The sequence below is a fragment of the Sebastes umbrosus genome, chromosome 16, assembly GCF_015220745.1.
Source record: "Sebastes umbrosus isolate fSebUmb1 chromosome 16, fSebUmb1.pri, whole genome shotgun sequence".
Lineage (NCBI taxonomy): Eukaryota > Metazoa > Chordata > Actinopteri > Perciformes > Sebastidae > Sebastes > Sebastes umbrosus.
Genome location: NC_051284.1, coordinates 21136573 through 21155347, shown reverse-complemented (window position 1 = coordinate 21155347; position 18775 = coordinate 21136573). Strand labels below are relative to the sequence as shown.

The 18775-nt window shown below is 41.8% G+C and overlaps 1 protein-coding gene across 2 annotated transcripts in view; it reads right to left on the bottom strand.

Annotated features, from left to right (window-relative positions):
- asap2a (ArfGAP with SH3 domain, ankyrin repeat and PH domain 2a) overlaps positions 1-18775 on the bottom strand; it is a 63895-nt gene that overhangs the window by 28116 nt on the left and 17004 nt on the right. For both annotated transcript variants that reach the window (XM_037746683.1, XM_037746684.1), the window contains exons 2-4: positions 11887-11959; positions 4015-4160; positions 2993-3067 (exon numbers count right to left, since the gene is read on the bottom strand). In XM_037746683.1, the coding sequence (XP_037602611.1) occupies positions 2993-3067; positions 4015-4160; positions 11887-11959 (294 nt within the window). The remainder of the gene's footprint in view (positions 1-2992; positions 3068-4014; positions 4161-11886; positions 11960-18775) is intronic.

Below are 18775 nucleotides of genomic sequence, written 5' to 3'. Positions count from 1 at the left end.
AATGGAATCGTATCGTGATGAAATCATATATCAAGGTATCGTGATACACAATTACGTCTTCTAAAATAGATAACATGCACATACTAACTCAAATTTCTCAGAAAATCTGATATGAAATACTTTGAGGAAATATCATTTGAAGATTTTGTTTTTACATAACTTGAAACTGTTATGTTTGTTTTGCCCTAAAGTCTTGAATTAAATGAAAAAATACTTTTCATTTCAAGTCAGGTATTTAATTTACACATGAGTATACAAAAACAGGCTTTACCGTGTGTTTATTTCATATAGACTACTTATTTATTTAACTACCAGAAAACATGCTATATTGTGATATGTATATCGTTATAAAGATATGAAATTACCTATATTGGAATAGAAGATTTTGGCCACATCGCCCAGCCCTGGGAGTTTTTAAGACTCTTTTCACAGCCTCTGATCCAAAAACGCATGTTGCGTTTAAGTGCTGGTGTAAAACTTCACAATTCTTTTCAGCACGTTCATGAGGAATTTCAAAGTGGGAAAGGTTAGTCACCCTTCAGACAATAATAAAAGGAAGTGTTTTTACGTGTAGTATTATTCCAGTGTCATATTGCTTTAAATTTGACAATTTCAAATTCACTGACTACCGTTTTTGTCGCATCACACATGTCGAGGCTGTGCCCCTTTCATGACCCCTATAGACGTATATAAAAACTTCCCAAATATCTTTAGACATTTTATGTCATACACAAATCTCATGAAACACATTTATCATCAATATTGAGACTAATTTCTCTCCCTAGACTCCTCTGATCTTTTAAAATACATCTCACTTCCTCTCTAATGACATCCATATCAACCCATTACTTCATCCTCTCCTTCCTTTTCTCCCTGCAGTCTAAACAGCCTTTCATGCAGGTCTGCATTTCTTCCTGCTTTCCCCTCTCCTAACAGGTACTTCCCCTGAGAGTTGGACAGGAGTAAAAAAGCTGGATATAATGACAGAGGAGGAGGAAGATGATGAAGCGGAAGGGAGGGACGAGGGATCAGCCTCGGGCTGTGGAGGTGAGCAACAGGTTGGGAGGGGGACAAGAAATAATCCATCATTTCATTTTTAGATGACTCTTTCTCCACTCCTGACGGTGACGGCTTGATGTCTGAGGTTTATTGACATTGCGACAGTGGTGACATTTATGCGAGTGTGGGTAAACGTGTGTGTCCTGAAGTATAAAATAACCAGCAGCTCATTAGCCCCCCGTGTCATCGGGGTAATGAGAATCATCAGAGGGCTAATGAGCAATAAGTGGGTAAGCATTACAGATGTGACTGGCTGCCACAGACAGAGCGAGGGGGCGGGCGGCGGGGACAGAGTGAAGGAGACAGGCAGGGAGAGAAAGATGGCGAGAAACAGAAGTGGAGTTAAGAGAGAGAGACTAAGACAGGAAGTCATGGAAGAGAAAAGCAGATAGAAGCTGAAAAGGAAACACTTGAGAGATTCACAAAAGAGAGAGAGAAAAAATAGAGGACAAACAGTTCAGAGGTCAAGACAGAGCCAAGCGGCAGAGGGTCACGGGGACAACCGCCATTTCTATGGCAACCAGCCTCATTAGAGAGCTGGCTTAATCGCATCATACCTCGGTGGAAGCCGCGGCCAATCATGTGCCTGGCGAGTGAAAGGTCACAGACCCGTTGAGGACAGTAACCAGCGCTGATTGCATTACAGAGCTGCAGAGACTGTTGACAAGTGTCTGTCTGGGTTTAGTTGCACATGACTGACTGGCTGACTGACTAATGGGTTGCGTTAGTATATCGCACGTTAGGGTCGACTACTGAACTTCAATACTTTTTTTTGGTTCGTAGCACCAAGTATCGAAAACTGTCAAGAACTAAAGGTGAGATTTGTGTTTTGTTTACTTATTTTCTGTTCAGAAAGTTCCTGGTGTAAATCAAAATGTTGTCAGTTTCAGGAGTACACCGGTGGCCTTCGGGTTTCTGCAAAGTCTGGTAGAGGATATTATTGCATGTCATTCTCCATCTTTCTCTCCTATCATTTCCTGGGATCTCCCTACTGTCAGTTCTCATTTTTAAGGCAAAGTTTTTGTACATCTGCTTGTGTTTTGACAACATTTAAACGTTCGAGAACTCTGGATTCTTTTGTTAAAAGAAAAGAAAAGGAGTTTAGAGAAAAACACATTTATATTTCTCAATGTGAAGAATTAAAACAGTTTGGCATTGGTTCCGAGATGTAGGTATCGTATCTGCACTAGTATCCAAATGTCAAACAATACTAACTCCTAAGAGGGGCAAGTCTAAGATAATTCAGATTTGGAGTAGGTTTAGTATTGGGTAACTAGCCTGTTGGATACCTCAAAGAGCCAACTTAGGATTGAAATTTCTAAAGAGTCTTTGGGATGCAGGAATTACTGTTGGCCAGCGTACCAATTCATTGATTGGATCGTAAACTCCAAAATCCAACCATGTGTCACTGCTCCACGCAAAATGACGTGATGCTGAGTAATTGTGGGCCCCGTGCTCACACATTCTCACGTGTTCTGTTGAGTGATCGCAAGCTCACACTTGAGTATACATTATGTTGACTGATGTTAGACTCCTACGCTAAAAGTTAGACACACATTTCATTGAGTGATCGTAACCTTTGCATAACTTTCATCATGTTGAGTTATTGCAGGCATCATGCTAATACACGTCGGTTAGTGATTTGTGATTTTTATTTTGTAGATCCATAAAGCCAGGTGTATTCTGGTAACTATTTCATCAACTATCTATCTAGCCTCTACTCAACTTTTACTTTTTACGGAAACAGGGGAAAGTGGATCAAAGCAGCTTGTTACTAACCTTGTTAGAGAACCACTTTGAACCAGCACATGAAACTTCTTGTCATAAAACTTCATCAGTGACCACAACAAGGCTAAACTCTATTCATCTACTCGTATAACACTTCCTGTGCAGTAGTAGAGTAACACGAGACCATGCTGTTTTGTTGTCTTACCCCTTTGACTCCCTTCAGGTCTCCTTTCAGCAGGCTGTCCAGAGGAAAGGTGATGATGTTGTTCATGTTTTGGAACTGGAGGAGGGTGAAGAGAGAGTGACACAGATAAGAGTTGAAGGGTGACATCAGAGGATTTAAACCTGCAGGAGACTAGAAAGTCAGGGACGCCCGACGCCAATGAGATGTAATCCTTTTAGTGTGTTGTTGTTGAGTGTGCGTGCTCAATGGGAAAAGAGCTAAATGACTAAGGGAGGCACTCAAGGTAAAGATGCACAAAAGTTTTCTTCTCTTATCTTCAGCTAAATGAGGTACAAAATTACCAGGAAATACCCATTACAAAAGCAACGGGGGACAATGGGTTAATTATACTTTGCCAAGTCTCTTTTAAATCGCTACTAAATTGAATTTTCACATCATTAAAAGACAAAAATATAAACCAATCCATTATGAGACTCCTGTTTGAAAGCTACTCTGAGCCTCTGTGTGTAATGCTGCTGCAGATGTAATCTAGGAAGCGAGAGCTTGCTAAAGCTTGGAGAGATTACATCTTCACATCCAGGTCAGGCGGCAGCTCATATTTCTTTAATATAAGGTGGTGTTGAGATAACACTAATATTAAATCTCAAGCTCCTGGTCTCAGTGTGAGTCGGTACAGTGTCCGGTGGGGAAGCGACACAGACCTCACACGACGGTGTCAGATTTTTCTAATAAAGCTTTGGCCTCGATACAAAAAACAAGCTTTAACAGATCAGGTTGAATTAGATCCAGCAGATATTTGGTGTTTGGCCGTCTCAATGGAAAAACTAGAGCTACCTCCCCGAGGGGTTTAATTTCCAGCTGGACTCGCTGTGTGTGTGTGTGTGTGTGTGTGTGTGTGTGTGTGTGTGTGTGTGTGTGTGTGTTAGAGAACACACACGGTGACTCAAGGGGATAGAGATAATTAGGGAGAGGATGGAAATCTTTCTTTTGTCCCTGAAGATTTTTACCTCCGACCCAAACAAACATACACAGCGTCGACTCACCAGGTTTTTGAAGAGCGCGGTGAGCTCCTTGGTGAAGACGGAGAACTTCAGGAAAGCTGAACCCAGATCAGGATCATCTCTGTACACGCAGTTTTCTCCAAACTTCTCCAGGGCCTGAGTGTACTGCTCTTCGTTCTCTACATGGGCTGGAAAACACAAACACACACACAGACACAGAGGTCAGCTTTGACAAGTTGTAGGAATCAATCCGATTGTCAAAAATCAATCACTGGGTATTAATAATGTACGGGAGTCTTTCAGTGAACAAAGATCCACTTTTCCAGCGGGTCGATCCTCCCATTACACTTCAGGGTTTTCCCAGGTATTAAGAGATGCTCACTACTGATTGGGCTGTTTAACTCTACTTTTCCCAACTTTTTACCCCCTATATTGCAACATGCTGCTCTGATAAATTTGTGCAAAGCGGAAATACAATGTGATCGATCAATCAATCAATCAATCAATCGCCTGTTGAGCTGAATCAGATAGATTCTCTTGTCAATGTAGTTATTGAGATTGTTATGATGGTTTAAAGGTCCCATATTGTAAAAAGTGAGATTTTCAGGTCTTTTACATTATAAAGCAGGTTTAAGTGCTGTATAAATACTGTTAAACTATCAAAACGCTCAATATACGGAGAAATACATACAGCCCATATTCAGAAATTGTGCGTTCGAAACAAGCCGTTAGGATTTCTGTCCATTTGTGATGTCACAAATATACAACATTTAGACCATTACGCGGTTTTAAACGTAAACATTCTAAATGTGTCCCAGTTTATTTCCTGTTGCAGTGTATGTAAATAACATCAGCTGACAGGAAGAACACATGGACCCAAACTGTTGCCTAGCAATGCAATTTCATTGAAATGCACTGAAACGGGGCGTTTCAGACAGGTGGTGAATACAGGCATATTCAGGCAGACAGTATGAGGAAAATAAAGTGTTTTTTGAACATTACAGCATGTAAACATGTTTTGATCCTTGCTTTATGTCTTAATAATGATTGTACTGAGAGAGATAAAAAATGACACCCATAGATAGACAGAGAGAAATGAGAGAAGAGAAACGAGAGACAGCAAAGGGAATGTTAAGCCGAAGATGGACAGGAAGAAGAAAAGAAAAATACACCGAGTTGGCCCCCAAACTAAACAAACCCCCCATCAGTCCCCAGTCAGGGGGTAAACCCATAAACCGAAGTCTCAGAGCGTGTCTAAAGTCGACCTAATCTACCGCGGGGTTAGGCCTAGATGATTCCACTTAATTCACTTCACGCCAGACTAGGCAGCTGATAACAGCTAATGCCACTGGGGCAGCGGTGGAGCGAGCGATGGGGCACTGGGGACTGTTGCTATGACAACACTCACTAAGAGACGTGACGGAGACAGAGGGGTGGGGGGGGGGTTTGAGGGTGGCGGGGCGGCATGAGGGATGGACTCAAGGAAAAAAACAGTGATGTACACTAAAAGACACCTGCTGCCACATCATGACTCAGCTATTCATCTGCCAAACACACCACACAGACGGATAAAGAGCAGCCCCGGGTTCACAGATGTGGCAGGTTTATAGATGTCTCTGCTGCAGAGATATCCATCACGTTATTAAAAGGGTAAAGCTGAAAGCCTTCTGAGTCACTACCTGCTGACCTCCTCACATCAGACAAATCTAATTTAAACCGCCGCTGAGCTGGATGACAAAGCTCCTATGAGACTCAGTCCACAAGTGGTAAAATGAGAGTTTTGAACCGCTTTTAGTACTTGAGATAGTGGTTTTGGGAAAAAACACACAAAGATGACGGCAGCAAATTGCTTATTTGGCACGACCAACAGATGAGCTAACAGTTAACCAATTCACTTAATCTTTAATAAGCTCGACTTAAAACAGCTTCTGGTTCAAAGCTATGAAATGTGTCGTACAGAGATATAACAAACTTCAATCATGTGTCATGTCTCAGACGCCGACCCTCACCGCACACCCGCAGCCGACTGTTTACACATCAGCTCCAGCTGTTTGGCGGTGGCTGTGCCAGGCTCGGGGCCGACAGGGCGGCGGCCTGCTGTTGTTTTTGAAGTGGCACATGAGAGCTCTGAGATATTCAACGCCGACAAACAGCTCAACCCCCCCACCCCCCGAGGCTGCTTAGTGAGTACATGTGTATTTGTTGTAACATGACCTGAACACATCACACATGCAGTCTACAGTACAGAGCAGCTTTGAACCTCAAATGACTGAATGACACGCTGAGCTGGTTTATAAGTAACACGGGAAAGAAAGGAACCAGATGAAGTGAGACACGAGGTCGAGGCGGCCTTTTCTCTAGTTTACACTGTAAACAAAACCTGCTAATTGAGTGACGTTCCACGTGTTGCCTAAACATTTCAGATACATTACCATGGTGTTCAGGGCTTCTTTCTTAAAGAAACATGAGCTTTGTGTGTTACAAGAGATTCACGCTAAAAACTAGACCCTCTTCTGAAACTTTTTGTCAACTTGTATGTCCAAAACAAACAAAAAACAACCCCAAAGCAATTTGTACTTGAGACCCCTCGTCATCAGTACAATAAAAAAGAGCTAAGATTAGAGCAGTGGTTCTCAACCTGAGGGTCAGGACCCCCAAACGACCCACAAGATGATTTCAGGGGAACATAAAATAACATATTAGAAATAAAACAACATATTTTAGTTTTTTTTACATCACATTGCCTGTACCAGTGACATATTTGCCTCAAAATAGATTTTATTGAGTGTATTTGTGAGACTCAACGCATGTGTGCACATGAGTTTATTGCTTTCCTCCTGTTTATCATCTTGTGACGCCTCAACTGTATATAACGATCTGCTGAACTAGATCTTGAAAACTCTACTTAGGCACCTGTAGCATAAAAGAAATACTACTTATTTTACTAATTTGACTTAGCTCTGTCAATGTTTGGTTTGGTTGATCTTCCCAGAGTGCCTTTAAGAGTCTCATTAGCATCTGAGAGCTTCCTCAATTACTTCATTGTAATTTCTGACTTTTGGTATTAACAATGAACTTAAAAACAATAAAATTCTGGGTGTTCATCTGCATATACTTATAGTAGCAACAAACCCGGTCTCACGGGAACGCTTATAAATAGCACATTACACAACATTCCACATGAGGACGCATTTTAGGCTTTTTGTGTTTCATTTATACGCTGTTTTTCGCGTGTCATTTGAACGCAACGTAACAAAACTTCAGTAACATCCGCAGTTAGGTTTAGGCAACAAAGCGGCTTAGTTAGATTTAGGAAAAAACGTCATGGATGGGCTTAAATAAGTACGTAAACTAAATACAATACGTACGGAAATAACGCAACATAAGTATGGAAAACAAGTCACAAACGTCACTAACAAAACAAAACACCGGTCCCCACCTCCCCGCCGTAAGCGCTCTTTCTCCGCTTTTTATTCTATGTCACTAGCTCTGAGCGTGGCATATTTACGCTGGTGTGCGTTTACACTGCAGTCAGCACAGACTACATGGCGTTCTCATCATACTCTCATTCAAATTTTACAATATTTTTTTGAAACAAAACTGTGTGTGTGGGCTTTTACCACATCTAAAATTAAAATACAGTTTCAGGTTGAGAGAAATGCTTGAGAAAGGTAGTGCAGCGGTAAGTGGTGTGTGTATGACACAGAGACAGAAAAAGGGATTCCTGTGGTTTGACGTCAGGAAACGATGACCTTGTGTTTACTGGAGGCCGTGACGCGGTTGAACACACACACAAACACTTTTACAACCGGCACAAATGGCCCGCTAATACCCAGTTGTGTAAAACATTCTTTACTGTATCTTCCCTCTTTAAAAAAACAAACATAATACACAGTTTCCAGGCGTCTGCTGAAGATTATCTGACATCCAAAACGCTTGTTTTGCAGCTTCTTCCATCTCTCTTTATCACACACACACACATACTCATACACATTCAGGGTTTAATCACCAGATAGCAGACTGGCCTCTGCTTCCTCTCTCCGTCTCTCCCACACTCATTCCCTCACACTCGGCTCCATCATGCCCGGTCGGCTGACGCTCCGACGCTCCCTAACACAATGTGCGGCCGACCTCAGATCAATTCCATATCTCCCTACGGACTCCATGAAAACAACACCGGATTCCACGTCCACTTAACAATATGGCCACCGGCACCGAGAGAACTTTTACCCGCAGAAAACAAAAGACACTTCCTCCTTTATTCCGGTGTCTTTTTTTCCTTAGACATCCATTCAGTTTAAATTACATTAGAGCTTGTGGAAGTCTTCTGTTCTTTGTTACCTTGGAGCCAAGAGAGTATGTGTGTGTGTGTGTGTGTGTAGCAGTGACCAAAAGGACATGGTCAGCCCAGACGCCTTTGAATTGAGTGTGTTTCCTGATGCAACATTGGCCGAGTGCTGCATTATTCAGCGACTCCATCCTGCCCACCTATGGGTACAGCAGCTGGAACACGCCGTTCACTCGTCTGCCTCCAGTCGTTATCTGTTCAGCAGCTTTGGCAGGTCTGTCCGAGCAGCTCTGCTCGATCAGCTCCAGGTTCTTCAGGGGTTTGAGATGCTGCTGGTTTATTCATCAAAACTCACAAGCTGACAACCTGACAGGCGCCTGCAGCAACACGAGGCTCTCTCGCCCATCTATACACCTTCCTATTTTTTCCCCTTTCTCACCTCTTTCTCTCTCGTTTCCCATCTTACTCTCTGGTACAAGGTTACATTGCTTGCTCAGCCTCTACGGTTCTAACTAAACCTCCATCCTCCCTTCACTTCCTCATCATTACTATTCCTCATGTCATAGCCGATAAAATATGCGCCCAGGGGTTTGGGCTCGACAGCCAGTCCTACCAGGAGTGTGTTCTCTGAGTACTGAGGCAGTCAGTGTTGAGGCTCCCTGTTGTGTGTCTCATTATTCAGGCTTTATCCCAGCAGCATCCTCTCTGAAGAACATTAATAAAAACTTTCACTCTTCTCGAAGATTTGCTTTAGATAGATATTGTAACACAAATTTTATGTCAACATCTACAGTTAGGGTATGTTGTTGTTTACTTCTGCAATTAAATTAGTATTAAACATTGCCTGCATCAATTCATATTTTTAAAGATCTGGGTAAATTTTCATTGATGGCATTATTTCTTTAAATGTATTCATGCCCATAAACTTCAAACTATTTACTGCTGATTTAATCAAGTTACAGTGTTTATATTGGAGCTCATATTTGCTAAATGGTCATTTTTACGGACCGTTTTCAAATGCATGATACACAATTTGTATGTACTTTAAGTGCTGATTGATTTGAAAAATTAACTTGTATTGATTGGGTTACTCTAATCCACATAAATGCAAACGTAATGTGTGATGCATTACATAAATTAATGGAAACCAGATGATTCCTGGAACAAAAAATACTTCCAAATTTGCTTGGTTTGCAAAAGGGTTAATTGTGACGTTAAATCTGTATTATTGGATTTTTTATTACCACTTATGGACAGCATAACAACCTGTAACTACTACACTGACATATTATTATCACCTTACAAATGTATGATCACTGATGGCAAACTTGTTTCTGGCAGCCTGTAAATGTAGATTCAATAATCACTGTCCTTTCGCTGTTGTTCCACTATGTTCACCAGCTAGTTGCAAACTTTGTCTGTTTGGCATTTGGTACTGAGCAGGTAGTGTGCAGTGGGTTTATTAGAGCTTTTTTTTGCTGAAAACAGCTGCCTGCTGCGGCTAAAAACGGCGCTATTAGAGTGAATTAATATAGTAAAGTTGCGGGCCATAAAACCAAAACAATTATCTGAAAGACGCTGAAACGCTCTGTAGAGCTGAGGAGAACTGCAGAGTCAGGTAATAATTCTCTGTGGGTTTGTCAGTAAGAGTGCCCCCTTTCACATTACAGAAATTTGATCCACTGTTAATGTAAAAATATTGATTAGTGAAGCTTTAAGTATACAGTATCTGTAGTGAATGGGCTTATACAGCAGGCTGTAATCTATATTTGGAATATCATCATCATTCATTCATCATGTACACGTTTCTGTCTCATGTTCTTGAGACAGACCCGCATTCATGAAGTCGCTTTGTTTGTATTCAATACAGATCAGAGTCTGGGTAGCTTTTCCTGAATGATTGTTGATAACAAAAAAAGGTGACCTCCGGTAATGCCAGCTTCACTTGGAACAACTGTAAATGAAAGTATTCCCCCAGTTTTGTTTCCACAGACAAAACAATGTTTCTATTGTAAACACTGATAGAAATCTGGACAATCTTCCCACCTGAAGGCAGAAAGGTTGATTTGCTTCCTGCAGCAGATAATCTTGTTCATAATGAAAACAAATTACAAATCGCCTGAAGCACCTGCAGCTCATGTGTCTGTGAACCCTGCTGCAGCACTGAAACCGCACAGATTCAAATGAAGGTAATTTATAAACAGGGCATTCATTTTGCCGGTGAGCAAACTGTACAGGTTCATCGACTAAAATATACACCTGCACACACACACACTCACAATATCAGCCTTTCATGTCATGGGGTGACAGAATAGACGTCTGGCAGTCACAAAAAGGCATGCATATGTAAATGCACAGTGAGGTGAGAACATGAGTGTGTCCATGCTTCAGCAGCCACACACAAACACAGTGTGCACCCCTCCCCAGCTGTTCCTTTGGGGGTCTGGATCAGACAGCTGTCCCTCTGGTCTGAACAGAGCTCGCACTGTTCGGAAAAAGACATGCTCAGCACATTGTTCAGAGGTTTCTCTCTCTCTCTCTCTCTCTCTCTCTGTGTCTCTCTCTCTCTCTCTCAGCGGGGTTCTGTCAGGCCAAACAAAAGACACTGGAAACACCCAACACTGGCACAACCAGCCACAATGAGCACAAAAAAAAACTATGCTCCCCACCTTTGCCTCAAAAGGCAGTGGCACAAATGCATTAGGGCAGCATTTAATAATTATTTTCATTTTCAATCTATAGCGCATTTTTGTAATCATCCTGTGTAAAAAAAAAATAAATAAAGAGGATAAAACACCAAAACGTTCGAGATACCACAGCTCAATGTGATGTCTTTCAAAGTGCTTGCTCTGTCCAGCAGCCATGAAACCCCCAAATTTTTCATTTTTTTTATATGAAAGAGAGAACCACCTTATGAAATGTGTCCACCAGTGGGAGATTTGGCAATACTGTTTCCACCGCGGTGGCAATTCTCGCTCATGAATTCAGCTGCCTGGTAAAGGTAATGTGATTTGGGCAGACATGGAGGAGGAGAGTGAAGTAGAGCAGGAGGGGGCATCCCAACCAATCCAAGATGAGGAAAAACTCTGGTTACATGACCAGCCAGTTGTAGTTTATTTTGACAGTGTTTTGTCAGCTTTTTGAAATGAAAGATGAGCCAATCCTGCATGAAAAGACAAGTTGTTTTTTTCTTTTGGTATAAATACAAATTTGTATGATTTTCATATCATATTGCAATGAGTGACTGAAGTCAGGCTCTCAGGAACCTGAGAATTTTAGTTTCCCTGTTTTGAGTCTTTTGTTTTTAACTCATGTTGTCTCATGTGATGCAGTTGTTTTTGTTTGTATGGAAGTTCCAGAATAATTATAGTATCATGATATATACCGTTACCATGATATAACATTACATATACCGTGATAGAAGATTTTGGCCATATCGCCCACCCACAATATGAAAAAAGATATGATAAATGACCAATTGACTGGTCATTTCAACACCCAAAGGGCTAGCTGTTGGTTATTAAATTGTGCTTGAAAACATCTTTGAAGGTTTCTGATTAAAGTGAGAGTGCTAAGATAAGGAATTGAAAATCCACTTGACATAAAGGACAGACAGGAGTACTCACCCAGACCAGATGTGTAGATGGCCTTCACAGACTTCTTCATCTTGTACAGAACACTGCGATCCACATCCAGAGCCTGGACAGACACAAAGAGACACACATTGATTCATTACTTGAATGTCTTTCTTTCAAGTTGATTAAAGAAATGTCAATTTTAAAACAACCTGCGTCAATGTAAACCACTCTTGTCGCCATTTTTCTGACACTACTTCTCATGAACATTGCTAGGTAACTATATGAGGATGACCAACCCACTTTTAATCTCACCTACAAAGCACTGATAGATCAATCTGAGCACAACACCAGACCTATTTAATATGTGATAGTGATCAGAGTTAAAGAACCAGGTTCTGATACGACAGCTCTGCAATGACACGGTATATCACCTTTGTAAAGTTGGACTGTCACAAAGATATTGATTCAACTCTAATGTCGTTTTTTTAGGTTTTCAGTTTGTGTTGTTGCACCGGAGTTGAATTGTTTGGTGCTTTTTTTTGTCCACACCCTGAATGCACACCTCCCTGTGGTGGGTACCGTTTGTGTGTCTCTACGTCATCTCCACTCTGGCTGCAAGTAATGAATTATTCAAGGCGAAGCTAAGAATAGACCTGAGCGCCATCACAGGTTATTGTGTTAGTGTGTGTGTGTTTATCAGTATAATAGCTTGTAGGGCAGTGAGCACCTGCAGTCTCTTACAATATGAAGGACAATTTCCCTGAGATGGGCACACACACAAACCTATAATTAACCATAGTCACACACACTTTCACTTGCACTGAGCCCAGACACACACACAAACTAACCAGAACAAACAGTGGGAGAGTCCAGCTGAGACAATGCAGCACTGTACCAGCGAGCGAGGGAGTCTCTCAGGATGAGGGGGATTTTGGGAAATTTGTTTTTTAAGGGATTTTATTGAGCACGTCCGCCCAAGCGAGCCAAAGCCGGCGCCACTTTCCCCCTGCCCTGCTCCCCATCTGACTGACACATATCAGATCCCCTAGACCCTCTGAAAACAAAACCCCACAATGAACCCCATTCAGCTGCAATACACACACATCAATACTGTGCACACTGTTCTCTTTGCAACACCCCCTTGATGTGATGACAAAATGTATTAAATCTATAAATCTGTGCCGTGTTAATATCCAAGATGTGTGAAACGCTCAGCACTTGGTTTCCCCCGGGGTCATATTTCACACACTTGCAAAAGGCACACAAAAGGAAAAAGAAAGAGAGATGTGACTTTAAAGGGAATATGACAGATAAATTAAGTGTCACGTGGAAGATTGAAGGCAGAATAAAAGAAGAACACAGAGCTTAAAGAAAAGACGGGAACATTGACAATTTGCTCTGACACACTGCAGATGTATCCGCTTATCCACAGCGTTTTATTACTACATTTTTATTAAATATAAGGCGCGTTAAGCTTCAGGGAAAACGAGCAGTGGCGCTCCGTCGCACAGCAAAAGGCCACGTATTTAATGGCTGAGGGCGGCGAATGTTTAAACAGCCATCTAGCGACTACATTTACTCTGTTTAATGTGTTGGATTCAGCTCAGTGGTTGAGTTTTTACAAGTTGGGAAAAGAGACAAACAACCTAATCAGGTGCTAATGTGTGAGAAGAAAACTCAAGGCTGCACGGCAACACAGACACCAGGATGAAGTTAGTTTGATAATCGCCAGCTGGACACACAAACACATTTTGACATGTCACAGTAGGGAAAAGCACAGGTGTAATTGATGATGACTAAATTCCATTCAGCTGCTTCAGTTTCAGCGTCCTGGTATCACACTGTCACGGCTCACTGGAGCCATTGTTAATGTTATTAGTAACACCTGTGCTTTTCCTGCTATGATAAGCCAGAATGTCCGCTGTGAAAACGCCAAGAGAGCCTGTATAAAGTTAGCTAATCAATGGCTGTGATTACAACCAATTACCTCTGGGAAACCCTGGTGTGTTTAGCCAACAGGTGCCCGCATCATCTATGTTGCTCTACGAGCCGAGTCAACATTTTTCAGACACATTTTTTTTAAGAGATGGCCAGCAGCACCACACCTGAATTTACTGTTGATTACATTTTCCCAACGGTATGTGGCTGTATTACTTCTACACCAGAAGATGGAAGAAGGATCTTGACCGCAATTGCAAAATATGTTGTTGACTTGTTTATTATGCTTCCACGACGACGGCGTCGTCAGTGGTTACCGCCATATGAGCACAGTGCAGAGTGGTGGCGATCAGCTAGACAGTGGGGCACAACAGAGAGACTAACATGCACTAAAAGCTCAGGGCGACATTATTCTACTGTTTACTGCTATATTAATGCTCTGAATTTACATCTAAGCAACATACTTTTACAGTGTCGTTCACACCAAACCTCAAGCTGAAACAAACAAAACACCTTAAGACAAAAATGATAATGATGAAAGTGCAAGTTAGATTTTAAAAGAAAAATCCCAACCCTTTTCCCAACAAATGTGTTCACCCAAAATTACTTCCAGACAGCAGCACGTAGTAAAAGTAACACGTGCTAAAAATAAAATCTGGTGTCTGATGTGCAAATTAAAGAAGCTACTTGTTCATCTGTGTAAAAGTAAGAGTTACAGTGCTGTGGTTTTCAGTGCCTTCAACTCCTGTTAAATGACTCATCTGTTACATATGCCATTATCCCATTAGCTCCGTCTGGGTCGGACCCCACACAGCCACGTGTGTCTGCTGCATACTGTTAAAACAGGTATTTTCAAAGCAAACGCAGAGACAAAGAGTGAGAAAAATACAAAGTACTATCTCTGTCTGCACCGCCAAAACCAATCCAACCACACAAAGACTTTTAAAGGGTAACTAGAGACAGCCACTCAGTGTTTTCTTAGCAGAGCTGATACCACCGTGGGCTCTGCTGCTCTCTGCATTAAATCTACTCCCAGTACTCAGAGGGAACTTGAGAGCACTGAAGGCAACAGTAGAAAGCCAGACAGTGGAACTGCGTTCAACATGAGACATGGAGTATGACTTTACATGAAAAAACAGAGTGACGGATTGATGCTTTGGTCAAATGTGCCATTTCACAGTTTGATTGTAAAATAGACATTTTTTTCACAGAACTGCATCATTCCTTTGTTTCAGTATTACAGGAAGCAATTTCAAAATGAGCCCATAAAAACAGATTTGAAACTGTCATTAATTTATTGATTATTTGATGGTGTGAATGTGGTTTGGTGAGGAGGATGTGAGGTCAAATGAGGGTGAGCTACGGAAGTCAAATCATGTTTACCAGCTGAGTGGTGCAAAACAATCAATAAGACACCAGACATTTCATAATTTCATAAGAGAACTGCAAAATTGTTTGATTCAATACATCACCTGTAATGTAATTATGTGCCTTCCTGTTAATGGCGGTCTGTGCTTACATTGGTTAAAAGCAAGTCACATATTCTTGTAGTTAAACATGACATTGCTTTTGAGTGTAATAACTTCCATCACAACGTACAAAAAAATTACGACAAAAGAGGAGGCGATTAAAAACGCAGTAACTCTGCTGGGCTCCCTGGCAGCAGCAGTGATGTTTTCATGGAGGGAGACAAGCCAAATGGACGAGAGATTTATAGCAATCTGTTCACTTCGTGACTAAAGCTTTTGGTGCATATGCTGCATCAACACAGTCAGATGGCAGCTATGTGCTCTGCCGTAGTATCATGTAACTGCTTTAGCTATTAGAAGTTCTTACACAGCAACCCTTCTTTATTGGTTGGTTTACATTCAGATAACCTCGATTTAACCTCTTAATATCGTGAGCACGAGCAGCCTCGTGACCAAAAATTGTATTAGCTGAATTTTCCCAAACAAGTTTTGAAAATCGTGATGAATTAAGTTATTCTGGGAAAGCTTCCGGTTATGAGTGTGTTAAACTGTGTTAATATGAAGCAGGCTTTGTGGTAAAACAGAGCATGTCATAATGTTATCTGCGTCCACAAAATCACATTACAACACCAGAGAAGATGTAAGCTTTAAGCAGCTATAAGAGTCAAACCTTTGCTGCATCCTGATTTCATACTACATACCAATTCTAAGCAGGTTTGGTAGTGTTTTCTAGGGCTGCCCCCTCTTAGTTGATAAGTCGACTAATCCGTTGTTTTGGTCTTAGTCAACGAAGATTTCTTTAGTCGATTATCTTTTTTATGCTTTTTTCATGCTGAATGGCTTATTTCTAAGAAACTTATGAGCACATCTCTGGTAAACACGAGATTTAAAGTGGTGCTTTTGTGTGATTCTTTGCGGAGAAACTCACTTTTACAGATCTGTCGATTAAGTGGCCGATCAGACAGAGTACATTTTAGCAGCCTGGCGCGGCTTTTGATTATTGTTTTCAATGAGATTGAAGTGTTTTGCGTGCTGCTTTTGCGTTGCTGAGCGCCTCGCGTTTATCAGCTCTGTGCGCCTCGTGTTTTTACAGGAGCGCCCTGAACGCCTCGAGTTAAAAAAAAATTCAACTCGGAGCCAAAAAGCGCCCGACATCATTAGCGTTTTTTTTTCTCATTGTGGTGACTTTTGCTGGATACCCGGAGCTTTAAGACTTTCCCAAATCGTAGTTATTGTGATCTGAACAGAAAACAGCAGGAGGCAAATTAGTTGACTTTAGATTTTGGGTAAGTTCATGGTTTGTAATAAGCTAACACTCATTTAGCAGTTGCCTAGCAACATATAAAATAAAAAGACGCAGCAAACTGCTAAAAAAAAGCTCTGTCTGATCGGGCAACAAAAAGGCAGAGCAGTCTGCCTCACGTCCTCCACCTGCAAAACGCATTCTGTCTGATCAGGGCCTAAATCAACTGATCGATAAGTCCACAAAATCATATGTGTTAGTCAACTAAGAATTTCTTTGGTCAAGGAGTACAGCCCTGGTGGTTTCACAATTTGAAAATGACTAAATTAAGTACACTCAAAAAAGGTCAGTATGTACTAAATCTGCTTGATTTTGTGGTGTCCCACAATGCAATGCACAAAGGAAACAGGGGAGCTACTAACAGCTGCAAAAAAACACAAAAGCAGATGGTGGTGAAACTGCTCCCAGCAGATCTTAGGAAATAAAACAGTATCATATATTTTGTGTTCTTTTTTTGTTTACTTGGCCGAGGCTTTTCAAAGTCACAGTTTGACTTACATCCGTTGGTACACACACACACACAAACACAGCGTCGTTTCCTGTCAGTATAAAAAGGTAAAGCTATCTTTGGACTTTGTTATATAGAATACAGCGGCCTACTGGCACATTGGTGGATCTAAGCCCCTGGTTGACCTCCACATAATGTCAGTAATCAGCCTGTGAATCAATTTGACCAGTCGAAGCTTTACATTGACATCACAGCTCCCATCGACCCAAGGTCTTCCTTGCCCTCACACACACACACACACACATAATCAGGCAGTATCACGCTCCAGCAGACCCTTTCAATCTGCACAGAGTGGTCTGACGGGGGGAAAGGGGCGAGACAAGTGGGGGACAGACAGGCGAGGTAATAAACCAATCGCAGCTGAACACAACAAACACACTGCTCTAAATCACAGTGTCACACGTACACACACACACACACAGTGACAGGACTCTTCAGTCACTTTCACACATTTTCACTCTGGTGTGCACTCCAGGAATGAGACGCTTCTCCGAGCATCAGGCCTCCCCCCTCGTGTTTGTAGCACTCCCAACATTTTTAACCCAAAAAACGTATTCACAGCGAGAGGGGAATTCCACTGGCGTGTAGCGTTTTCAGGCAGCGTGGGATCAGAGCTGAATCCTTCGCACAATAGACCCGGCAGCCTCTGAGCCTGGAGCTGCTTCACAAGCACACTTCACATAACGTTACTGCGATGTCAGCAGTTTTTCCCTTCTGATAGCAGCTCAGCAGTAAACTAACAAGAGTGGCTCTTTTCTCCCTTCCTGGCGGACCGTTCTGGACGAAGCAGGAGGAGGGACCCCCAAACTGAATTTAATTAATCCTTGTCTTAATGCATGACATCATCATCGCCATCATTGTGATTACAATCAGGCGCCATCTGCTGCCAGCCGATCTGCTGGGTCATGGGGTTCGTCGCTTATGGTCACTTACGGTGCATTTCCTGGATAGTAGAGCAACGCGTGTCAGGTTACTGATCCGTGAGCACAGCACAGATAGATAATATCTAATGCGTGTGGATGGACAGATAGAGAGGGAAAGAAGATACTGCAAACCTAATTAATGTTGAGGATGCTCAGATAGATTACAGTATGAACTTATGTTCAGGGCACCCGATTCAACTGATATCAGACCATTAAATAGGCGTTATCGTTCGCTCTGAGCACCATAGATGTGGGACATTAGGGGCCTACTAGGTTGTAAAAGTGAAAGCGAAACTTAAAAGCAACACGTACTAACACTTAAAACTGAATGAAATGTTGTGTTTTGAAAGCGAACAAAAAGGCTTCTTTAGGTTTAGGCAACAAAAACATGTTAAGTTTATGGAAAAACATTGTGTTTTGGCTTAAAATAACGACATTACAAAAGTGAAAACGAAACTTATCGCTTGTGAACTCAAAGATAACGACACGATGTTGGTTTCACACGGGATGCGAACTCCGGCCTCCTGGGTAAAAACGCCTCCGACCTCCACCCCATATGAAGTTTGTGTTTTGTTTTTCTCCTGCCATAATTACTACGCTCTAGAGGTTGTTGTCATCTTCTTTCAGTGATCTACCATGTGCATAGATGATAACACCTACTAGTGGGTGTAGTAGGCCCCTATTGACCCACATCTATGGTGCTTATAGCAACAAATAACGCATATTTAATGACAGTCTAATTAGCTGATCACAGGCAAGCGGGCAGTCTTTCCATCCTGAGAACAGTTTGGTCGTT